Genomic DNA, 26,437 nt, shown 5'->3' on the forward strand with positions numbered 1-26,437 from the left:
CAATTAAAGTCAAGGGCGAAAGAGGGAAGGAGCGAGCTTAGAAATACCAGCATAATAAGCAGTTTGACTGGGGCGCTCTGCAAATTAACTCAATTAGACAAAGCCTGATTTAACGGGGGTATGCGGGGAGAAGCTCTCCCCTCATTAAGTTGGGCTGTTGGAGGTACTGCTAATGGAATTAAACTTCTTTTAGTGGTTTGAATCACACATAGAAGAGTCTGTACATGTACTCGGACCCACGAGCACATGCATGAACGCTAGGATTTTTGTGGGAATTTTTTTTTCAATGTACAGAGGGGTCGGATAGACGGTCTCACAGAAATATACCTCCCCCAAGCAAAAGCCCCCCACCCCCTAAATCAAAAACAGGACCAGCCTGAGGCATCAAGAGCACGCGCATAGGAGAGAGCAGCAGAGCAGCTCGAGGTGTGGCAGACCATGGGCCACCTTGGGTGGGGGCTTCTATTGGCTGGTCTGGGCTGTGGCCTCCTGTCCGGAGCTTGGGCACAGTTCCCTCGGGTCTGCATGACCGTGGATAGCCTGCTGTCCAAGAGGTGCTGCCCCCCACTGGGCACAGAACTGACCAATGCCTGCGGCACTCAGCAGGGCCGGGGCCAGTGTAGGGAAGCGCAAGTGGACACCCGACCTTGGAGCGGACCTTACGTCCTGCGCAACCAGGATGACCGTGAGCAGTGGCCCAGGAAATTCTTCCAGTGGACCTGCAAGTGCACAGGTGAGAAGTGAGGGACCTCGGTGCCCAGGGCATGGTGGGGAGGACTTCAGCCGGGAAGGATACAGAAGACTCTCTGGAGCAGCAGGTGGTGAAAGACAGGCCTGACTGACTGGGGGTTGTGGTTGTGTAAGGCCCGTCACTTGGTTGCTTCCTTCCCCGGATGGAAGCTAACTCAAGACGGCCCGGGTCAAACCCGGTTACGTGGACTCATGCCAACTGCCCACTGGCTTGTTGGCTGGAAAGAGGGAAGCTCAGGAGCATCAGAGTCAGCCATGAAAGGCAGAGCAAAGTCCTTTCAGGATGGGTGTGGCGCCCTCTCCTTCCGAAATGGGTTTGCACTTGTCGGAGTGGGGGGTATGGGGGCTTGGCATGGGGAAGCCAGTAGAGAGAGTTCAGTCACCCTAGACTCAGTGTTCCTAATGATCTGAGCAGAGGTCCAGCAGGGTATCTGTTTATTCAAACGATGGTGCCAGGTGGGAGGGTGGAGCTATTTCTCTGAGCAGGGGAATAAGGTTAGAAGGCAATTCCCACTCTTTTCTGGGTTTCACCTGGGCATTTCCAAATGAATTCAGGGACCCCTTCCATCTCTATTTTTTTAAATATATATATATATATTTATATATATATGTATCTCAAACTCTCTTACTACCTGGGCCTTTGACATCTCTGCATGTTGGTCATTTCTGGGGCTCTCCAGAACCTTCTCTAATCCTCTGGCCTTGTGCCTCTCTCTGGGGCACAGATGTGAGTGCGAAGTTGATCACTCAGAACCTACTAGGATGTTGGCTTTTGGAGCCCAGAGAACACAGCCAGCCAAGTTGGAATGTTGGACGCGGTTGTAGTGTGACTGGCCACTTTGGAGATTTGGCTTTTTTTTTTTCTTTTTGGGTCACACCCGGCGATGCTCAGGGGTTACTCCTGGGTCATGCACTCAGGAATTACTCCTGGCGGTGCTCGGGGGACCATATGGGATACTGGGAATCGAACCCGGATCAGCCATGTTGGCTGCATGCAAGGCAAATGCCCTACCCGCTGTGCTATCGCTCCAGCCCCAAGAGATTTGGCTTTTTGAATCCTGTTGTTTTCTCGTGTTTTCAGTTGATGATTGAGCTGGGTCAGGGTACAATAGGAGAAATGAAGGGAATGTTCAAATGTTGAATGCTGAGAGGAATGACAGTGGTTTGTTCTGGCTTATAAATGGTATACTGACCAGAGATGCCAGGGGCTGACTCAGAAGATGGCTTCTTTGCAGCCAACAGGCACTGAGTTAAATCCCTGGCACCACTCCATGTACCAAGTACAATCTTGGTGGCCCTGACATTAGGGATCCCCAGTGCTAATATCAACAATAGCCACAAAGGGAAGGGAAAGGAAGGGAAGGGAAGGGAAGGGAAGGGAAGGGAAGGGAAGGAAAGGGAAGGGAAGGGAAGGGAAGGGAAGGGAAGGGAAGGAAAGGGAAGGGAAGGGAAGGGAGGAAAAAAGCTTAAAAAAGAAGACAAAAAGTTTTCAGCTAGTTTTCATCAAATTTATGATCACAGTTGCTAATTTTATGGTTCAAAGGAATTGTTACGTTTTTCCCCTGGATATTCACTAAATGACCAAATTGGGCCATCTAAGACATGTTGAATATATGTTCTCTATGTTTGACTATTTACTCTCCCCTCTCCTACACAAATTGCATCTTTGCTTCTAGGGACATTCCCTCAAAGAGTCTCAGCACCTTTTAGTCTTGTGAGAAGCAGGAATTTCATTCAATTTAGGATTGGACACTACATGAGACTAGTTTGTTTGGCTGTGACTCAGAAATTCTTCTGGAACATGTCTTTCTCGCTCAATCAGTGATAGGGATTCATGGACTGGAATCTCCTTTTTGTATAGAACCCTTGGTGCACAGAAATGAGGAAATCTAATATTCGTGAACACTCTTATTTTTTTTTATCTGGCTAGCAAGTTGTTCTTTGAGATGGAAAGATTAGAGAACTGTAGAAACAAAGGCCAGAAAGGAAGGATGATTCCTTCTATCCTGAGGATTGCCTGTAAATCTTCCTCCAGAAGTCAGAATAACTGAGAGTTCTACTGCCCTTTCAAAGTTTCAAAGGGGATCCCTGTTTCAAGGAGAATAAACATACTGAAAAGGCACTTGGTGGGGTTAGAGGGGTGGGGATAGGGCTCAGGGACCGAGCACAGGCTGTGGATATGTGAGATCCTAGGTTCTGACCCCAGCACTGCATCCCCCCCACCCCAGCACCTCCAGGTGTAGAGCCTGAACACCACCCTTGATCTATGAGACCAACAGAGAAACACGGTCTAGCCTGTGAAGTCCAGTTGGCAGGACGTCACAAGCCCATAATCTCACCCAAGGAAACAAAGCTTCCTCAGAATGTAGCACTTCCCTCCTGAAATGGTCAGGGCCATGGCTTCCCCAGAGATCCACTCTCTGAGTATGGCAATTTCTATTCTTCAAAAAAAGGGAAAATTCCCTTCTCTCCATGGTTTGATCTTTCTAGGCTTATTTCGGTCATAGCTCTGTCCACCCCAGCAGTGCATGGCTCCACTTTGAACCACTGAGATAGCCTTTTATTGTCATCTCAGGACACTGAGTCCTCAGTGAGTGAGCTGGGAAATCAGTAAACTGGCACAGTAACCATTGCTCCAGGCTGGGTCAGGTAGGAGTGAGCTTCCTTCCTTCTCCCTCCCTCCCTCCCTCCCTCCCTCCCTTCCTTCCTTCCTTCCTTCCTTCCTTCCTTCCTTCCTTCCTTCCTTCCTTCCTTCCTTCCTTCCTTCCTTCCTTCTTTTCTGTTCTCTGCCTAGGGATCACTCCTGGCAGCCTTGGATATAGGGTGCTGGGATTGAACCTGCTGTACTATTGCTCCAGTCTCAAGTCTATGCAATCTTGAAGCTGGTAAAAAGATTTTAACCTGGGGGTTAGAGATTGATATAGGAAGTTAAGGAACTTGCCTTTCATGCATCCTACCCCAGTTAGATGCCCAGCACCACAGGGTCCCCTGAGCACCAAACAGAGAAACCCCTGAGCACTGAACCAGGAGTAGCCCCTGAGGGCTTTTTGGTGTCATCAGAAAACAAAACAAACAAAACAAAACAACAACAACAACAACAACAACAAGATAAAATCCTGTTTTATCCTAATGAATAGCTGAAGATCCGAGAGTAGGGGGCTGCATTTTGTGCTTATTGTCTAGAGACAATGTCTCTATTTTCTGGGGGAAGAAATGAGTCCCAAACCACTGAACTTAATTGTCAGGAAAAGCTGAATTCCAGCCAATGTGGGCAAGTGCCATTCACCTTACGGCAGTACATGCCAACCGGCGTTTCTGATAATAGACTAGTTGCAGCTGTACCTGTGGACACATGACTGGGTGTGGAAAAAGGTGCACACCCAATTGTTTTGGAATAGTTGGCTGAGAAGTTCTTGTTTGTACAAGTGACTAAATGTCTCCATTTTCCAATCTCTGAAATGGGTATAATGATGAAACCACACTTGTAAAATTCTTTTGAGCTCTGTAGATGAAAGGCGCCGAGTGAGTATAAAGTATTGTTATTAAAATAATAGAATCTCTAATTAAAAGGAATAGGCTATTTAGAACTCCTTGTAAAGTCACTAATCGGTGGTCTTTAAGCTTATTTAGTCTAATAAGCTTCTGAGGTTAAGCTGATGCAGTTCATGTAAGAACGTGCAAGGTTTAGTTCTTACTCTTTCCGTTTTTGCCTCTGTCCCAACTAAGTACAGAATTTTGACTTTTGACATTTAAGTTTTGCTCAAAAGCACAGAGGTAGATATATTAGTATCTAGGAGTCTTCTTTTTACTCTCACCATTTCCCAGTAAGATAACGTAATTTTTGTTGCCATTATTGGTGGCTTAAATAGGGGAAAATTGACCCACATTAAATTGAAGCAAGAAACTGCTATAAAATCTAAATTAAAGAAATAAACATTTTATGTGCTAGACTTCTATTGCGTACTTTTCTAATGCCTTCAGCATTTTAATGCATTCTTTGTGTGTGTGTGGTTAGGGGACCACATCCCCCATTGCTGAGGATGGGGTGGGGTGGAGGGTTATTTCCAATTTAATGCTCGGAATTGCTCATGGCACTGCTCAGGGTACCATGCATTGCCAGGAAGCAAACTCTGAACTCCTAATGCATTGTGTTTACCCAGCCCCTTGAACTCTGTATTCCTGCCCCCTAAATTTGCTCTTCAGACCAGATTTAGAAGCATAAAAATCAGAGACTTCACTTCAGAGCTTTGTTGGATTATCTTTGAGACATGCTGGAAAAAGAATTTTTTTTTTCTTTTTGGGCCACACCTGGCAATTCTGCACTCAGGAATTACGACTAATGGCTCTTGAGAACCATTAAAAGATGCAGGGATTGAACTCGAGTTGGCTTCATGCAAGACAAATGCCCTACCCATTGGACTCTCACTCGGGCCCTGGAAAAAAGAATTTTTGAGTGACTGCATTGGACTAAACTCAAACCCAGACACAGGTCTGCTTATTAAGATGATCATATTATTTCTTGGGGGGAAAATTCTAGTTTTGTGAGACACGAGAGGACTTATTTCAACCTCTAGATGAAGTGTCTCTGAGTCACGATTTGTCCTTTTTCCTTTGTTCTTCATAGTACTTGGTCTGTTCTGTTCTATTTCCAAGTGACACTGGAATTTATATTTCATCACTCCATGTTCTTCATATCTTCTAGGTCAAGGCAATGGTCATTCTCTATATTTCTGTCTTCAAGTCTTTGCTTTTTACTCCATTATTTATATATTCTTCCACCACCCTGTCACCCCCATGCTTATTTAACACAAGTTAAGGACCTTCAGGTGCCAAGAGAGGAAAGTTCTCACCATGAGTTTTACAGTATCCACAACATACTGGGTGAGTAAGGTAGCTATGAAAATGGATATTTAATGACTTAATAACTGATCTCTAGCAATGCTTATTGTGCTAGCAGCTAATATAGAACCTTCTTTGACCAGATCATATGCATGAAGCTCTTTCAACAGGTTGGTTTTTCCTATTAGCCCAGGGAAGTGCAACTCTTCTCTCAATAGGAAGGATCCGAGAGAGGAACTTCAAACTTACCAAGTGTGAGAAGATATCTAGCTACATATAAGGTGGTGGGAACACCAGAGGAGGAAAACTTGGTGCTGGCCTGCATTTAAGGGCTAAAAATTGGTATACTAATTGTGGAATAGATGAATGAAGGAGATCATTGGTTATTGGCAATATCTTCTTCCCTGGCAACTGAAAAACTGTGGCCAAAAAATATGCAGGCATCTTCAAACTCAAGGCATGAGGTGGTCATGAATTACTTGATTTCAATGAGGGCCTCCAATTTTATGCCTTAAAATGTAGAAATACATTGGATTTATTATGACAAAATGTAGGTGTGCTATCTCTGGATATTTTAAAGAGAGGAAGTGCTCTGCTATTATAGAGTTGGGACTATACATTTTCCTCGGGTCACAGACTCCAAGTTTCCATTCTTATATTTTTCACATGATTTATGTATACTGGCTGTTCAAAAAGCACACCCTTTTCCTGTAAAAGCCATCAGATGATATGATCAGTGACATGTTTCAAGAAAGGATATTTAAAAGATATCATAAAAAATTTTCAGAGAACTTGGATGATAGCAAGAGAAAATCAAGAATCCAAACTTTATGAAGCCTAAGTACCTGAGAATTGTCTGATATAATAGGTGCTCAATAAACACATGGTACATAGTTTTTATTTAATAGCTTCACCCCAGTAAACAATGTAAATTTTAATGTTTAACCCTAACATGATTCCAGTTTGGGGATAAATAGACTTTAATTTTAAATATTTTTTACTTCTGTTTTTATACAGTATTGAAATCGGCAAATAGAGATAATTGGGCTATGTAAATGTAGGTATAATGTACCGGCTGTGTAAGGGTATGTATAATATAAATGGGTTATGTAAGAGTAGGTATAATGTAAATGGGTTATGTAAGAGTAGGTATAATGTAACTAGGCTATGCAAGGGTAGGTATAATGAGTGCTACAAAGAGCATAGATACTGAATAGTCAATTACTTAGAAATGAATTCTTTCTACTTGAGATGATTTTTGGTGAGGGGTTTGGGCCACACCCAGCAGTGCTCAGGGCTTACTCCTGGCTCTGTGCTCAAGGAGCACTCCTGACTGGGCTCTGGGGATAATACGAAGTGCTGGAGTTGGAACCTAGATCAGCCACACACAGGCAAGTGCCGTACCCATTTTACTATTTATCACTTCAAGCACCAAATTATTTTTCTATTTCTTTTTGTTTGCTTTTTTGGGTCATACCTGGGAATAATCAGGGGTTACTCCAGAATCTGCTTTCAGGTATCACTCCTGGCAGTGTTTGGAGAACCATATGGGATGCCGGAGATTGAACTTGGGTTCACTGTATGCAAGGCAAATGACCTCTTCCCCACCCCCCCCCGCCCCCCGCTATACTATCTTTCTGGCTCTACATAAGATGTTTTTAAGAATAATTTGTTTAACCATCAAAAAGTCCTTTGCCTACGAGGCCAGAGATAGTACAGAGGTTAAATGTTTATCCCTTCTGTCTATAACATTTTCCCCTCACCATCTATTCAGTCAACACAGTCAATTCCTGTTCCCTCCTGGCAACACATTTGCTTCCCTGCATACCACCAGGAGTGACCCCTGAGCACAGAGCTAGGAGTTGCCACTGGATATGGCCCCCAAACAAGCAGAATCTTTTAGCTTCATAGAAATGAAAACATGTACTTTTTGAAAAAAAAAAAAACAAACAAACACAAACACACACACACACACAAAACACAGTACCAATGTGTACAAAGCTAATTATTTTGTGTTTATGGTATTGAAAATATTTCGTTTTCCTTTAGAGATCCAGGTAACTCTATCACATAGTACATTTTCATTTCCATTTTTGTTTTTATTATCTATCAGAATGATTTTACAGGGCCCAATTTCCCTTCTAATCTACAAGAACAGGGAGAAAGTGGAAGAACATTTATATTTATAGAATCATCAACTATGTATTTTATCTTTCTTTGTTGTCTTTATTAAATATATATATTTGTAATTTTAGCTTTATGGAAAGATAATTCACAAAACTATAAGATCTATATAGGGAACATTGGGCTGGCTTGATTTTATATGTTTTTCTTTTGGGGGAGTCCCACCTGGAGGATTCCTATTTTTGTATCAGGAATGACCACTTGTATTACTCCAGGGATTTGAATCAGGGTCAGCAGGGTTGCAAGGCAAGTGCCTTAACCTCTGCACTATTCCTCAAATCCCTGCCTTCCTTCATGTGCCTTTCATTCATCCAACAAACATTCATCATGTATAAGGTCAGTCTTACAGCTGCCTGTAGTGGCTATAAGCAGCTGTTTATAAGCACTGGGATAAAGTCAGTGAAAGACGGATGCAAAGTACCAGAGGGCAAACACAGAGCAACTGACCCCAATGTGATGAATGAATCAAGGATGATTCATACAGAACCTATTGTGAAACTTAAAAGTAGGTGACCAGGGCAAAGAGCAGTTTAGGCAGATGGTGAGGGAAAGTGTTGTAGACAGAAGGGGTGAGCAATCAGAAGACCTGGGTAGCCGGAAAGAAAGAGGAGAGCATGGAGTTGGCCGACACTTAAATGCTTTGCTTGACTTTTCAGGTCCCCTGGGAGGACTGCATGGTAATACTCTTTCATTTCTATATTTTGGATATATTTTTGGGGGCAGGGTGAACCGTACCCAGGGTACTATATGGGATGCTGGGGAGAGAACTCAGGTTAGCCACATCAAGGGAAGCACCCTCCCCTCTGTATCATCTCAACAATATTTCAGATATTTTAATGTGTAGAATAATGTTGACATTTCATGAAAATTTCAATATTTAATTAACCCACACCAAAAGGAGAGGTAGATCTCCTCTAAAACAATATTCAAATATGGAAAAAATCAAGGGCCAAGTTCAAATAAATTAAGCTTTAGAATTCAACCAGAAAAATGCGTTGAGTGTGATCTCCTAGTTCTCATTCCTGGGGTTGACGGAGCAGAGACACGTGCTGCCGACAGGAACAAGGCAGTGATTTGCACTTCCTGCCACTGTGGATGCAGTTCACCTCACAGAGCTGCCAGCCTCCGTGGATTTTGTCCTAACCCTGTCTCCTTTGTGAAATGAAGCAGCTTAAAAAAAAGAAAATTCGCTTACACCCAAATGCCTGGAAATCCACTTATTACATCCGTTCCTAGCCTTTTGCTTAGTGCGTAGCATTTTCCTTCTCCAAGTCAATGCACTGCTTTGTGCCAGCCTTTTCATGTGTGCCCTGGGGCAGTGGGACTCAGAGCATCCACATCCGGGTGCTGCTCAGCCCCTGGTGGGACAGGAAGTTGAGGAGGGCAGAGCCTCTCTGTGATCCATGAGAGGTTTTATCTCTCCCTTTCTCTCTTATCTTTCTCCTTCCTCCCTCCCTCCCTCCCTCCCTCCCTCCCTTCCTTCCTTCCTTCCTTCCTTCCTATATCGGTGGGCCCCACAGGTGACTTATGTGAAGTGGGGAGGAGAAAGACGGTCATTTTCTCCCCAACCACCTCTGCCGCCCGGGACCCAGGGTTACTGGGTTTTTGTCTCACCTCGCGGAAAGGAATTTCAGGAGTAGACAAGCAGTGAAATGGATTTTATTTGGAGAATTTTCAGGTGTGGAGGGGGAGAGAGTGAGAGAGTAACGTACTCAAGAGAGAACACGGGCTTCTCCAAGGGTGGAGAGAGAGCCCCTACACACATCCTAGCATTAGACACAAAAGCATGAAAGCACACATCTCAAGAGGGGAGATGTGGGCGACGCATGTGCTCAGCCCACATGTGCTTGGCCACATGGGCACAAGCAGCCCATGAACTCAGGCAGCATATGCTCGCCCTTCCTTTGTTCAAGATGGCCTTTATAGGGTTTCTCCAGCCTTCCGCCACATGAAGCTTCTTCCAAGGTAAAAGTCTATTGCTGAGGAGGTTACCAGGGAGGTTGGGAGTGGTGAGTCTTCTTTGGGCTGGATCACGTTTTAATCAGATTAAGGCAGAGGTCTGAGGATTTGAGGAACTTCATGGGGAAGGAGTTTATATCCTCAGGGTCTACTGATGGTCTTATCGGGTCTTTGTTTTCTGTATCCACAAGGTGGATCAGTCCTAGAATTCTTCTTCCATGAAACTTTGTTAATCCAAGTTTCATTGCCAAGGGCCTTTCCCTATCTACCTGTCTACATCACTTCCTTCCTTCCTTCCTTCCTCCCATTCTTTATTTCTTTTTCTCATTCTTTCTTTTGTCATTTCTCTTTCCTTCCTTGGCTTTTTTTTGGGGGGAGGGGGTGTGGGCACAGTGCTCAATCTGTGCTCAGGGATGCTTCTGTACTTCTAAGGGATACTGTACTTCCCAATCTGTGCTCAGGGAACATTCCTGGAGGTGCTTGGGGGACCATATGGGGTGCCAGGGATTGAACCTGGGTCAGCGATGTGCAAGGCAAGCACCTTATCCACTTTACTATCTCTCTGGCCCAGAGAGATAGTGTGTTCTTGTCCAGGGATCCCATTACAAAGTGCCACAGGACAGGGCATCAACAGAAATACATTCTGTGGCAGTTGCTTAGGCTGAAGTGTTCGTCAGGGCCTTGACTATCTTCTCCCTGTGTGTTCATCTCCCCTGGTAACTCTCTGTGCCCAACTTCTTAAACACCAATCTCTGTGTTGGACAAGAGCTGCCCTGATTGTTAATTTGAATGACTTCTTTTATTCCCCCATTTCTTAATGACAGTCGTATGCAGAAGGATTGGGGATTAGGACTTCCACACAGATGTTTAGTGGGGACTTTGTTCAGATTTGGAGAGCATGCAAAACATGGCTTATTCTATTGCTTTGCTAGGACGATTTCTAGGTAACTCTGTATCCCTACAGTCCACTGGGAAAGACAAGCATTTTAGAAGGAGACCCAGAAAAGGAAGTTGAGTTGACTTTAATTACCTCTAGAGAGCACCACCATCTTTTCTTCCATTCCAGTGGTTCAAATTTAGAAACATCTTCCAAACTCCATCCACTTAGGCCACACACACACACACACACACACACACACACACACACACACACACTTAGTGAATACCATGAAATACAATTACAGACTTACAAACTTTCATGATTACATTTCAGTCATACAGTGATTGAATACCCTTTCCTCCACCAGTGCCCAAACTCCACCACCAATGTTCCCAGTATCCCTTCCGCCATACCCACCTCATCCCCCTGCCTCTGTGGCAGGCACATTCCCTTTTACTCTCTCTCTCTCCTTTTGGGTTTTATGGTTTGCAATACATGTAGTAAGTGGTCATCATGTTTGGTCCATAGTCTACTTTCAGCATGCATCTCCCATCCCAAACGAGCCCTCCAAGCATCATTCACTTAGTCATCCCTTATCCATCCCAGCTGCCTTTTCCCCAGCATGTGAGGCTGGCTTCCAAGTCATGGAGCGATCTTCCTGGCCCTTATCTGTATTATCCTTGGGTGTTAGACTCCCATTCTGTCATTTTATATTCTTGTTTTTTCAACACTAGGAAACTTTGCTGGCTATAACTGCGGAGACTGCAAGTTCGGCTGGACAGGCTCCAACTGTGATCAGAGGAAGACACCAGTGGTTCGGCGGAATATCCACTCCCTGACCCTTCAAGAGAGGGAGCAGTTCTTGAGTGCCTTAGACTTGGCCAAGAACACTGTGCACCCTGACTATGTGATCACCACGCAGCACTGGCTGGGCTTGCTTGGGCCCGGGGGCACCCAGCCACAAATTGCCAACTGCAGCATTTACGATTTTTTCGTGTGGCTCCATTATTACTCTGTTAGAGATACTCTGTTGGGTAGGTGTCTCTGAGGAGCTAAAGGCAGATGACAATCGACTGGGGATTGGTGGCAAGGGGAATCATTTCACACAAGTGAATTGATCTCAAGAAAGGAGTAGGCTTATAAAAAGCAGCCTGTGCCAATGCTGCCTGGAGTTATGGACCAGCGTCTTCTTAGACATGGGCTGCAGACATTCCAAAAATGATATTACAGGACCAGAGTCATAGTACAGCTGGTAGAGAGCTTGCCTTGCATGTGGCAGGCCTGGATTTGATCCTCAGCATCCCATATGGTCTCCTGAAAACCATCAGGAGTAATTCCTGAGGGTAGAGCCAGGAGTGACCCTTGAGTGTTGATGGGTGTGTCTCAAAAGTTGAAAAGAAAATGTTATCTCCTGGACTTAGTGTAGGGTTTCATAGTCTAATCTCTTGCCTATAAAGCTATTAATTCTCAAAGGCAAGAGTTGAGGTGGAGATACATTCCTTTTGGTTCTAGGGAAACAAAACATTCTTGATCTGACCTAAGAATGCCCCTCTGATCTTCAAATGAGAGAGATTAATGGAACATGTGATCAAAGCTAAGAAATGTCTTTGTGCAGTAAAAGAAGTTGTGTTGGCAGGTGACCTCTTGTTAAACTCACGTGTAGGGTGCTCAGCACTGTGGGAACCCTCCGTTTTGGGCAGGTGTACTATTATCAGGGAAGCACCTAAAATTGAGTCACAGCCATGTAGAAGTCCTCCTGGTGCGCCGTTTAAATTGGAATATATTGATTGCTGGACAAAATGATGACCCACCCTTCGTGATTCCAAAAGTTGGGGCCGAGGGAGGACATGGAATGGGGTGGGGGGTTGTCTATTAGGAATTTGACTAAAGTAGTAGGTGTAACTTTGGCTTCAGTTTTCCTTCCCGTGGAGAGATAGGGCCAGAATTTTTGCTTCTGAACCATTGAAACCCAGCTGGGTTCTGGGATGGAACCAGAAATATTGTTGTGTAGTCTCTGGCACTCCCCAGCTATTTTAGGACTGGAGCACCTGTACACATTGAGACTGTGAGCCGTCCTCACCTCTACCTGATATTGTGCTCATTTGGGGGACTTAACTTTGGGATAAGGGTGAAATGCGTGAGCACATTAAATGCTCTCTGGAATTGTCACCCTCCTTTGAAATTATCAGCCTTTATGTTTACAATGCCACCCCCCCCCCCCAGCACTTAATCCTCCTTTACCATTTTATTTAGAAAAATTTCTTTCTTTTTTTTCTTTTATTTTTTCTTTGTTTTTTGGGGGGGGTCACACTTTGGTGGTACTCAGGGCTTACTCCTGGTTCTGCACTCAAAACTTACTCCATCACTCCCGATGGTGCTTCGGGAACCAAATGGATGCTGGGAATTCAACCCAGGTGGGTCACATGCAAGGCAAGCACCCTACTCACTGTACCCTCTCTGTCCCCCTAAACTTGGTTTCTTTATTTTTATCTAGGCACCATCAATTAAATTAACACCAATATTAATGTTTTAGGAATATAATATTACAGTGTCATACTTGCCACAAAAAGGCTCATATCCTCAGACCACTGTCTAGTTTATTCAGAGCATAAAAAGATAATGTGGCTAATATCAACAGGAACGTTCTTTCCTTAGTGAGACCTTTTAACACTTGCCTCACAGGTGAGTATCTGCCTATCTTTATCCATCTATCAGGACTTTCCTGGTTCATATACTTTTTGTTGTTTTCCTGGAATCACTCTGAAGATTTTTTGCTTTATGAGAGGGTAGACTCTAAAGGGAAAAAGAAAACTATAGTTCCTGGTTGTCTCGAGGAATTGAATTTATATTCATGTGTGTGCCGCTCTCTCAAGTTATTATAGGTACTTGAAAAGAGAAGTCGAGTTAGCTAAAGTTTCCACATAGCCATCCAGAGCCATTATCAAAGGGGAAAGAAGGATGGAACAGGCAGTAAGGAGGTCATTAAATTTCCCAGAGCTTTTCACGAAAATTGACAGTTCCAGTGGCCAGCCAAATTGGTTTGAATGTATTTTTCTTCCTCTGGTCTCAGAGACCATGCTTGTCAGCTAACAGTTGGAACTGATGGATGGCTGAGGCAAAATTGTGTATGTACTTTTTTGGCTTTATAAATGCTGAATTAGGACTAAGCATGCAGCCAATATTGTTCTATTATTCATTAGGCTCTCCCTTATAAATTTGTGCATTTATAAGAAGAGTTTAGAAAATGCCTTTAAAAATTATATTTCATGTAGGTCTTAATGAGCTATTTCTTTGGACACTCAATTCATCTTAATGAAAGTTTGCTTACAAATTGGCTATAGAATTTAATGTATTCAAGTGACCTGAATTCTTCTGGCAATCAAACGTTGAAGGAGAATAGACCCTTAAGTTGCAAGTTGTCCCTGAAAACAGTTTTGTTTCTTTGAGTGTTGCTTTCAGAGAAATAAATGACAAGAATGCATTTTTTTTTCAACAAAAAATCAAGAACACATTGGATTTACAGACACATATAAGTAAAGTTTAATATAGAAGACATTTGATTCCATGATCTCCCATCTTTTTTCTGATTGTTTTAGGACCAGGGCGCCCATACAAGGCTATTGATTTCTCTCACCAAGGACCTGCCTTCGTTACCTGGCACCGGTACCACTTGCTGTGGTTGGAAAGGGATCTCCAGGTTAGCCTAAGTCATATATTTAGTTCTTCCGATTTTGTCTTCATGATCAAGACCCCGGTCAGGCTTTGCTTTCTTATTGTATCTGACAACAAAGATGAAATTGACTCAGCGTGTTCTTTATCTTTAGCGACTCACAGGTAATGAGTCTTTTGCTCTGCCCTACTGGAACTTCGCCACAGGGAGAAATGAGTGTGATGTGTGTACAGACCAACTGCTGGGAGCACCAAGAGAAGATGATCCAATGTTGATTAGTCAGAACTCCAGATTTTCCAACTGGAAAATTGTCTGTAATAGGTAATGGCTGGTGACTCTACAAAGATCCAGACATCATAATAGCTTACGTGCGACAGGTGGACTGTTGCCCCGTCATTTAACATCTAATACATGTTGTGTTCTGTTTGTATTTCTAAATATTACTTTCACGATGGCAGCGAGATTTTAAGAAATTCTAAGATGCCCCTAAATTTTAAGAAATACAAAAATAGGAAATCACATCTGGGAACTGAATACTATGGTGAGCATGGAGACTGCTTTAAAACTAAGAGTAGATCCTGCTTTTGCCCAATATTTCTTTCTTTTTTAATTGTAATTTTAATTTTTTTTTGCTTTTTGGGTCACACCCAGCAAAGCACAGGGGTCACTCCTGGCTCATGCACTCAGGAATTTCTCCTGGCAGTGCTTAGGGGACCGTATGGGATATTGGGAATCAAACCCGGGTCGACCGTGTGCAAGGCAAATGCCCTACTCACTGTGCTATCGCTCCAGCCCTGCCCCCAATTTTTTTCTATTCTCTTTCTCACTTAAAAAATTGAGCTAACATTGGCTTGTAAGAGAGTGTTAGGGTAGGTTTGGGCAGTCATGCACCATAAGCAGTACCATAGTGCTAATAGTTCTTTACCACAGTTTACAGGACTCCTCCTATCCTGTCCATTTCTACCCTCTCCCCTTGGTAAGGTCAGTTCTAAGTAAGCCTTTGCTTACATCATCTGTTTCATTGTTCTGTTTCTTTAAATCCTGCATGTGAGCCCAGTATTTGTCTTTCTTTCTCTGACTTATTTCATTTAGCATGATACTCTCTAGATCCATGCAGGTTGAAGCAAAAAGCAAGATCTCATCTGCTCTTGTAGCTCATCAGTATTCGTCTCTCTCAATTTCTTTATCTACTCATCTGTGTAAAACAATCTCAATTTCTCTATCTACTTACCTGTTCTTGGGCACTTGAGCTGTTTTGGATCTTGCCTTTTGTGAATAGTGCTGCTGTGAATACAGGAGTGCAAAAGTCTTCAAAATAGTGGTTTTGACACTTTGGGCTAGATGCTAAGAAGCATTCTTATGACGCAGAACTGGGTCATGTGTAGCTCATTTCTTAATTTTTGAGATATCTCCATACTATTTTTTATACAGGCTGAACATTCCCACTAGTAGTGAATAAGGCTTTCTTTTCTCCCATATCCTTTTTAGCATTGCTTTTTCTACTTTTTTTGGATGTATGCCAATCTCACTGTATGAGATAATACCTAACTGTTATTTTTATTCATGTTTCCCTGATGATAAGTGACAAAGAGTATTTTTTCATATATCTGTTGGTCATCAGCATGTCTTCACTAGGGAAATGTTTGTTCAGTAATTCTCCCATTTGGCGGGTGGGGGGGGGAGTTGTTTTGTTGTTTTTGTTATTTCTAATTTTTGCAAGTGCTTTAAATATCTTAGATGTTAGCTCTTTGTCATATGAATGATGAGCAAATATTTTCTTTCAATCTGTAGGGTAGATATAGTATTTTTAATCTTCTTGTGAATCTTAGCTTAGATGACTACAACCAACGCGTCACACTGTGTAATGGAACCTATGAAGGTTTGCTAAGAAGAAGCCAGGTGGGAAGAAACGGTGAGAAATTGCCCACCTCAAAAGACATACAAGACTGTTTGTCTCTCCAGAAGTTTGACAATCCTCCTTTCTTCCAGAACTCTACTTTCAGCTTCAGGTTGGTTCTTTGAGCTCTGCTCATCTGGAGGTTCACAATGTATTTTATACATTCATGCCTGTGATTATCTTGAAAGGGAAGGAAATTCAGATATCAGGAGGCATTTATAAAACATAATGAGGGAGGGGTTTGATCCAAAGAAGATATCAAGACCTCATGGGGAAAGTTATTCTCCACTTACTGTAACTAAGAGTGTAAGCCTGAGCACATCTGGGTGTGGTCCAACACCTCCCCAGACCCTGTACAAGGGGTATTGCTTTAATTATCCTCTGTCCTCCCGTTGTTCATCGATTTGCTCAAGCGGGCCCAGTAACGTCTCCATTGTGAGACTTCTTGTTACTGTGTTTGGCATATTGAATACTCTCGGTAGCTTGCCAGGCTCTCCAAGAGGGGCGGAGGAATCGAACCTGGCTCAGCCGGGCTGGCTGTGTGCAAGGCAAATGCCCTACCGCTGTGCTATCACAATTATCCTCTAATGTAGTTATTTAAAGTCAACTTTTGTATCTGTAATTTCTGTAAATATATTCAGGTATAGTCTTCAGAATCAACATACCTCATTAAATATAGTATCTTAAAAATAGTTAAGGGATAAAGGAGCCAGTACAGGGTTAAAGCACTTGCCATGTATATGGCTGACCCCAGCTCAATCCCTGACACTGAATATAGTTCCTACACCATTAGTTGTTGTTTCCAACCCCTACCAGAAGTAAATATTTAATTATCTTTTTCATTCATTTATTATATAAATGAGTCATCCATTTATTTATTTTTAATGTTGGAGCACACCCAGCAATACTTGGACTCTAGGTAGAGCAGAACTCAAAACTTGCCAGTTTTGTGCTTAGTAGTCATTTCCATTTAGGTTTTGGGGTCCGGTAAGTTCCCAATTCAAATGTGGTTGACTTGAGTCATGTGCTCAGTATCTTGAATTATAGATACAGTTAACTCAGTATGTTGAACCAGCTCTGTACTTTTTTGTCTTTTTAAAAATGTATTAGCCAGAGACATTGATATTAGAAGTTGAGATCCCAAAGTGTACACTTAACTCAAATTATAAATTATAACAGAGCAGTGACCTTATAATATTGAAATTCAAAGATCATATAACAATTTCCTCCCTCTAATAAAAATTATGAGATGGCTATTTTGATATGAACAATATTTTAAACAAAGAAGGATAGAGCTCCAAAAGAGAATAGTAGGGGCAAGAGGGATAGTATAGCAGGTAGGTTGCTTGCCTTACACACAGATAAATTGGGTTTAATCCCCAGAACCCCATCTGGTCCCCAAGACATCCAGTGCAGTGCGATCTCTAAGTGCAGAGCTAGGAATAAGCTCTGAATACATTGTCTGTGACCCAATAACAAGAACAGCAGAGGGTAAATAGACTCAGATTCCCAAACAAAATCCATTCTTTCTTAACTGTATGTAAATTATACAGCGGGGCACACCACTGAACTCAAATACAGAGTGTAACTGTTAAAGTGTAGCTTGCTTTCTCCTTTGGGTTCCAGAGTGTATGGTAGGGTTGAACCTCAGTGTAGGGTTATGGGGAGGTCCAAGATGACATTCAAGATTATTTTGAAAAACAACATATTTTTTGTTTGTTTTTATTGTTGTAAAATGTCACTAATCCAAGGTATATTCCATCAAGTTTTGAGTGAGGGAACTGGTTCTCCAAATGTAGTTCTGAGGTCACCATAATTGGTGTCATCTGGGAGTTGAAGAGAAATAAAACTTATTAGGATCCAGTCTCTACCCACTGAATCAGAAACTTTGTAAGTGGGGCATAAAATATGTGTTTTTCTCCAGTGATTCCAATGTATGCTTAAATTTGAGAATCACTGAGTTAGAGTATGGGCAATTAGAATTTCTTGCAAGTGGGGAGGAGAAAAGAGAAGGATAAGGAGTTGGAGAATATATCTAGAATGCTGAATAGATCACAGTCAAGCTGTAGAAATATTTTATGTTTCTATGTTAATTCGAAATACATTTACTGATCACATAATTGGGGATACTGAGTTTTGGTAGAAAAAATTTAGTCTGCATGAAAGAGAGCTCAGAAGATGTGTAATTGTCATCTTGCACATAAAAGAATCTATATGAATAGGTCCACAAGTCATGTGGATGAAGAGCTATATCCCTTTTTAAAAGATCATTAGTTACTAATCACTTAATTACTAGTTAATTGGCTTTTTCAAAGCTTTCTGTGTCCCCACACAGTCTCAATTTAGAAGACCGTTGTTTAGGCTGGGAACAATAAGAAGAAAGCTCCAAAAATCCTTGACTGTTGTTGTTATCATACTTATTTTTCTCAGGAATGCCCTGGAAGGGTTTGATAAAGCGGATGGAACTTTGGACTCTCCGATCATGGGACTTCATAACTTGGTTCACTCCTTCTTGAATGGGACAAATGCTTTGCCTCACTCTGCTGCCAACGACCCCATTTTTGTGGTAGGTTCAAAGACTTAGAATAGTCCAACAATTTTCTAGATAATAGCACTGTAGCACTGTCCTCCCGTTGTTCATCGATTTGCTTGAGCGGGCACCAGTAACATCTCACAACAAATTGTGAGACTTGTTACTGTTTTTGGCATATCAGATACATCATGAGTAGCTTGCCAGGCTTTGCCGAGCAGGCGAGATACTCTTGGTAGCTTGCCGGGCTCTCTGAAAGGGGCGGAGAAATCAAACCCGGGTGAGCTGCGTGCAAGGCAAACGCCCTAGTCACTGTGCTATTGCTCCAGCCCTGACAAAACAAAAATAATTAGTAGGAAATGGGGGCAAAAGATCTAAACGGAAATTTCTCAAGAAGAAATATATAGATGGCAAATAAGCATATGAAATGATATTCAGCATGATTTATCACTGAGTAACTGCAATTCAAACAATGCTGACAGAATACAACACACCTAGTAGAATGGCTAAAATCCACAACACTGAAAATAGCAAATACTAGAACTGTAGAGCAACAGAAATTCTCATATTGTACTGGCGTGAATGCAAAAATGATACAGCCACTTCAGCAGTTTCTTACAAACTTAAAAGTAGTCTGGTTATACAATCTAGCAATTTTGCTCTTAGTATTTTGCCCAAAAAAAGAGTTGAAAACTATGTCCACACAAACCCTAACTCATATTTATAGTAACTTTATTCATAATTGCCAGAAACACTAAGTTAATGTGTCCTGCAAAAGATGATTAAATAAACTGTGGTACACCCATACAATAAAATATTACTCAGTGGTAAAACAAACAAGTACAATATGTTAAAAAATGAACTTTTGGGGATGGAGCAAATGCACAGTGGGTAGAGCATTTGCCTTGCACGCGGCCAACCCGGGTTTGATTCCCAGCATCCCATATGGTCCCCTGAGCACCGTCAGGAGTTATTCCTGAGTGAAGAGCCAGGAGTAGCCCCGGGTGTGACCCAAAAAGCAAAATAAATAAATAAATAAATAAGTAAATAAACTTTTAAGCAACAAAACTGACATGGAGGAACCTTAATAGGAACACTGTTGAATGAATGAGTCTGAGTCTAGAAAGACTACATTTTGCATGATTCCAACCTTATGGCATTCTTGGAAAAAATATAATATTCAATAAATAGACAAACTACTAAAATGATTAAGATGTTAAATTTAATGTTATCTGTATTCAACCACAACTGGGGACTTTTAGGAAAAACTCTGATATTATCTTAGTGGATATATAATATGCATTTCATTAAATCTATAAAACTGAAAAACATACAGAATGACTTAGTTAAGGACATATCAATACTGGCTGATAGAAATATATGTAGGATAGCAATACAAGTTGTTAATAATAAAGGGAAATTGATGTGCATAGCATGAGGGATATATATGCATATACTTAAAATTTATGTTTATCAATTTGGGGGCTTTTATGGATTTTTATGCCACTCCCAGCAGTGTTCAGAGTTTACTGTTTGATATGGTGCTGAGGTGACTATCTGCAGTTGCATATATTTGATTCTCAATAAGACTAAGATTTGGTGTATGCGTTTTATTCTTTGGTTGAACAATGAGATGGATGCATATAGAAATAAATTTTAATCTATACCACCGCAGTGGTTGGATAACATTTGAAGTTTCTCATCAGAAACCCATGCATCAGAGACGGGACAACTCTGACCCTAGACAGGAGCTTGGATTCCAGGGATGTACTCATAAATTAGCATAAGGAATTAGAAATGATTTACTACTTTAGCATACATTATCATGAATTAGAATACTGAGAAGAGATTTTCCATTGGTAAGTTGAGTTGGGTTGAAAATGGGTGGTGAGCTGGAAAACATGAGCAGGTACAAGAGTTCTTACATGGAGGAGGTGTAAGAATCTAGAAAATACAACCACTTGGCACTTGGGACATGGCAGAGTCTCTCTCTTTCACTGGTTGTTCCCCAAGTCTCTCTTCACAGTATTATGCTCCCCGTGACGTATTCCATATGCCAGACACAGTAACAACAAAATCTCCAATGGAGACGTTACTGGGCCCGCTCGAGCAAATCGATGATCAATGGAGGGCCTTTACTTTTTACTTTTACTTTTATAATATTCCCCATATAATATTCTGACTATAGAGGAGCTTCACTTGCTTGCTATTCATATATCTTAGTGTCCTCTCTGGAGAGTCTCTTCCATCCAAAACACTAGTCGGAAAAGAGAGTGGTGCCCCCTCCCCTCATGTCCTTTATTCCTTCTGTGATGACTTGTCAAAAAATGTCTGAGTTGATCAGAATTTGTTCCTATGTTCACAGTTGCATGCAGCCTAGCCATAAGTTTATTGGAGAGGGGACAGGGACACAGGACCACGACCCACCCCAGCTGCAGGAGTCTACTGTCCTCATTGGTGGTGGGAAATGGACATAGCGAGGGATGGGTGTTGGATCATAATATGGCTGAAACCTGATCATAAACAGCTTTATAAATGTGTATCTCACAGTGACTCAATTAAAAAAACCATAAAATATAATTAAAAATTAATAATAAAAAAAAGAGAACCTGGGATGCTGATGGCATAGACGAGATTTGGTTTGTTTGAAAAACTTTAGGTATATTCAATGATTTCCTTTTGTTGATAAATCAATAGAAATTCCACTTGAGCTAACTAGGGATTAAAAAATTAACTAGTTAAATATTAAATTACAGAGGGTCTTGGAAGTGCAGTTGACTTTGGGCACTACTAAATCTGAGGGTACAGATGTCAGCTCTCTGTCTCAGTCTTTATGTACACAGCAGCTTCAGCATGGAAGCTGAGGTGGCCGTTGGCAGCTCAGGGGTGCTAGCAATCAGCTCGGGACTTGGCAGAAAAAAAAATCGCTGCTTCCATCCCAGCACCTGGGTTACCTGCCTACTACAAGCCAATCAGTGTGGCCAAAGGGAATAAGGTTTTCTGATTGGCCAGACTGAGGTCAAATGTTCCTCACATTTTGTGCATAAAAGGCGAGGTAGAGGGTTAGTGAGTGAACCCAGAACACACAAGTATTTGTGATTCCCTTACAGGAAAGAAAACTTCTGTTAAACAGAAGAGAGGAGAGCGGGGAAAGGATGGACAGATAGAGCCACCAATGCCTTTAACACGAAAGTCACATTTGAGGTTGTTGAATTTGTTAGCAGGCTTTGCGGCCCTGAGAGGGGTAACCACGTCTAGAGGGTTGTTGGTGATGAGGAACGACCTTCATAGTTATTAGAATTCCATCTGGTGGGACCCAGAGGATATGGGTCAGTGGGTGGGAGCGTGCCTTGCATGTGTGAGGCTCTGGGCCAAATGTGCTGTTTGCATGGCAAGCGAGATCCCTGTCACCTCCACTGCCACCACCACCTAATCCAAAGGGTTACTAACTCTCTTGATATATTTCAGTATGATTTTTTTTTGGGGGGGTCACACTCAGCAGTGCTCAGGGTTTACTCCTGGCTCTGCAGTAAGGAATTATTCCTGGCAGTGCTTGGGGGACCATATGGGATGCTGGGAATCAAATTCAGGTTAGCTGCATGCAAGGCAATTGCTCTACCCGCTGTACTATCGCTCTGACCCCCAGTCTGATTTCTATCTCAGTTTAAGACAAAGGAAAAACACAAGAGCACTTGGCCGTGGGACTGTAAATTTTAGAATTCAAAGTTTTATTAGCTTTAATACAAGGTTTATTAGCTTTTTTAAAATATATTTGCTTAGGAGTGGCAGACTCGGGTTTGATTCCAGGACCAAATATGGTCTCAGGCCAAACTCTGCGGGAAGTGATCCCCGAGCACAGAGCCAGGTGTATGCTCTGAGCACCTATGGATGTAGCCCAAAAGACAAACATATTGTCTAGAGGGGCTCTTGAGACAAATGTGATGGAGGAAATACAAGGCAAGATCATATGGTCCTGGGTTGCTTTGGTCAATGCCCCTTAGACAAAGACCCTGGAGAAGCCCCTATGGTGAAACACAGCTGGTTACTGCTCATTGTTGCTGTGGAATGGGAAGTGCCTCAGGTATTGGAAAAGACTGAAATGATTTGAGACTGGTCTAGCTAATTTGGACTTGGGGTTGAGGAATCAGGGGTAATATGTGATTGGATACCTTAGAAATTCAATTTTTTTCTTTTGGGGCATCCAGTGGTGCTCAGGGTTCACTCCTGGCTGTCTCTGGCAACCATATAGGATGGCAGGAACCGAATCCAAGTCAGCTGTGTGTAAGACAAGTGCCCTTCTGGCTGTGCTATCGCTCCAGCCTCCACCCTAGGAATTGCTCCCTACAGGACAAGTGTATTACAATGGGCAAAGTGCTGCCATCATCAGAAAGGGCTACTGTTTGTATTGGGGATTTTGAGGTTACACAATGTTCATATTTTGTCTGACTATGGAGTGGCCTTGTTTTTGTCATGATCAATCAGAGTCACAGAATTACCTTGTTTAATGTTGAGGTTCCATGAAATTGTTTATGTCCAATAGACTGCCTTAATCCTCGCAGATAATCCCAGGGACCCTCCTGAATATCAGGGACTTTCCCCCCTTCTTTTTTTCAAATATAGTTCACCAAATAGACAATAACTTTAGACAATACCTACACTCATGTTTCAGCTGCTGATCCCTAACAATATCTCTGTTGGATAGACCCTTAGTACCGTTCACTATTCTCTCTCTCTCTCTCTCTCTCTCTCTCTCTCTCTCTCTCTCTCTCTCTCTCTCTCTCTTCTCTCTGTGTGTATGTGTGTGTGTGTGTGCATGTGTGTGCAGGGATAGCATACCCAGCAGTGATCAGTGTTTACTCCTGACTCTGTGCTTTGGCATTACTCCTGGTGGGATTCAGGGGACATTGAGATGCCCTGGATCAAACCCGTGAGGCACGTGCCTTACACACTCTACTCTGGTCTCTCCCATCCACTATTTTCACACTGTCTTCAGAATTTATATTTTGTTATTTACTTATTTATTTAGACTTTTTGGGGTCACACCCAGCAGTGCTCAAGACTTTCTCCTGGCTCTGCACTCAGGAATTACTTACGGCATTGCTCAGGGGACCATATGGGATGCCAGGGAGTGAACCCAGGTCAGCCACCTACAAGGCAAACGCCCTCTCTGCTGTATTATCGCCCCAGCATTTATATTTTGGATCATTGGTGTTAGAGAAATTATAAGAATGAATTTTGTTCTGGTACATTTTATTTTAATTTAATTTTTAATTAAAGCATTACATTTTACTTTTTTGGGGGGGTCACACCCAGCAATGCACAGGGGTTACTCCTGGCTCTGCGCTCAGAAATTACCCCTAGCGGTGCTCAGGGGACCATATGGGATGCTGGGAATCGAACCCGGGTCAGCCGCATGCAAGGCAAACGCCCTACCCACTGTGCTATTGCTCCAGCCCTGAAAGCATTACATTTTAGATATAACAAAATAGGTCACATTCTGAAGCTTAAACAACAAACTCATCTCTCATAATTCTGGAGGCCAAGACATCTAAGATGAAGGACTGGCTCGATTCTCATGAGTTCTCCTCTTCCTTGCTTGCAGACAGCCTTCCTGAGGCAGGTGTCTCACCTGGTGGAGGAAAAGAGAAAGGTGAAATGCTCTGAGGAATTTTCTTACAAGGACACTAATCTTATAATCTCAAAGATTTTATACATAAATCTTACATATTCTTATTGTAAATATTTAACTTATCTAAGCAAATATCATACACATAACACATTTTATGAATATAGACACATTTCTATATATGTGTGCACATTTTGTAAATGCCACTACATATAACACTTTTTTTTTTTTTTGCATTTTGGGTCAAACCCAGCATTGCTCCATTGCTCAGGGGTTACTCCTGGCTCTGCACTCAGCAATTACTCCTGGTGGTGCTTGGGGGACCATATGAGATGCTGGGGCTCAAACCCGGATTGGCCATGTGCCAGGCAAATGCCCTACCCACTGTGCTATCACTCTGGCCCTATAACACTTTTTTAGACCAACATTAAGCCCCTATCTTAGGTAACAGATGTGCTAGGACAGGTGAACAACAACTAACCCGATATCAACTTTTATATTATCTGAAAATCATCTAAAATATGTTTGTAAACCCTATTAAAAAATAAGGTTTTTTGTTTTTGTTTTTGTTTTGTATTTTATAATACCCCTTGTTTATGAGTTTTATTGTTTAGGCAGGTATTAAGTGACACTATAGATTTTTTGTTGTTGTTGTTGTTTTTTTTTTGCTAGCCATATAAACATTATCTTCTTGTTGCCTTACTCCCAGCTAAGAATCACAGAGAGGCATATTTAACAGATTTAGTCACTTATCTCCTGCTGGCACATATAAGTCATCCTTCAACTTCAACGTAGCCTTAGCTGTCTTCGGACAAGTCCCATATACAATGCAGTCCCATTGGACCTGTGGAGAAAAAAAGGGCTCGAGGCCTCCCAATCATGGCCATGGATAGCCCTGGTGGTCCCAGAACCTCTAGGAAGCCCCCTAAATTAAAAAAAGCGGGGCTGGAGAGATAGCACAGCGGGTAGGATGTTTGCATTGCATGCGGCCGACCTGGTTTCGATTCCCAGCATCCTATATGGTCCCCTGAGCACCGCCAGAAGTAACTCCTGAGTGCAGAGCCAGGAGTAACCCCTATGCATCGCCAGGTGTGACCCCCCAAAAAAATTTTAAAAAAAGCAAAATCAAGTACAGTTACGTTGGGAATTAGGCCTTCAATGTAAGAATTTGGGGGATTGGGAGGATTCTGTTCATAGCATAATGCTCCTTAAAAGCATCACTTGAGAGCAGCATGGTTTTCTGGATTTTTGGGAGCCCACACAGCAGAGTCAAAGAGCACCGATTACACATCAAATCAGCTGCACTTAGCCCTGACTTGTATATCCTTGGGAGCCTCATTAAACTCGGTGGAGCCTGTTTCTCTCTTCGTCCAGCGCATCCCCAGGGCCTGATCTAGTGTAGGGGAAAGTGTTGCGCTCATTAAAAACAACTCATCATAAGCTCAGATAATAGGAAGACGCTCTCCAAACTGCCAAGGACAATATAAGTGTTATCATAAAAAATAACAATGTGTTTTATGGAAGTCAGTGGGAGAAAATTAGAGAATCATGTGCTGGCTTTGCATTTGCCTACCTTAGTGAAGGGTCCTTACCGTCTTCTGCAAGGCAGACAGTTGTGGCCAAAGGCGAATTACAAAGTCCAGCACAACGGCAAAGATAGTTCCAGGATGATTTATGGTTTTTTACAACACTCAGGGTACTGAAAGAGAAAGAGAAGAGACAAAAAGGGAGAGGGTGATGTTCCCAGTGGTTTTCAGCTTACCTGTGCTGAAAGTGGAGGGGGCTTTGGAGACAGCGTCCAAATTCATAACAAGTAAGAGCTTCAAGAATCCCAAGCAGTTGATGGAGCATTTCTTCTTAAAAAGTGTTTCTCCCCCCATTTTGGTGTGGTAGGAATAAATGCAGGGACTGTCAAAATGTGGGCCATTGAGTCCACCTCTACCAAAGTGGGGGTTTATTGGTGACCCTTCTGCCTTCTTTGCTGTCTGTGATGTGCTTCCCCCTTTAGGGGTTCTTTTGGTTCTCATCTTAGCCCTCAGCTCTTGGCAACCTTCTCTGGTGTCTTGTTTTTTCTTTTTGGGTCACACCTGGTGGTATACAGG

General features: G+C 42.4%; 1 protein-coding gene across 1 annotated transcript in view; it reads left to right on the forward strand.

Moving 5' to 3' along the window:
* The first annotated feature begins 438 nt into the window (after positions 1-438).
* DCT (dopachrome tautomerase) overlaps positions 439-26,437 on the forward strand; it is a 51,008-nt gene continuing 25,009 nt past the window's right edge. The window contains exons 1-6 of the mRNA XM_056109970.1: positions 439-733; positions 11,347-11,646; positions 14,209-14,309; positions 14,437-14,603; positions 16,112-16,291; positions 18,610-18,745. Of these exons, the coding sequence (XP_055965945.1) occupies positions 439-733; positions 11,347-11,646; positions 14,209-14,309; positions 14,437-14,603; positions 16,112-16,291; positions 18,610-18,745 (1,179 nt within the window). The remainder of the gene's footprint in view (positions 734-11,346; positions 11,647-14,208; positions 14,310-14,436; positions 14,604-16,111; positions 16,292-18,609; positions 18,746-26,437) is intronic.

Source organism: Sorex fumeus, unplaced genomic scaffold, assembly GCF_029834395.1.
Source record: "Sorex fumeus unplaced genomic scaffold, SorFum_2.1 ptg000008l, whole genome shotgun sequence".
Lineage (NCBI taxonomy): Eukaryota > Metazoa > Chordata > Mammalia > Eulipotyphla > Soricidae > Sorex > Sorex fumeus.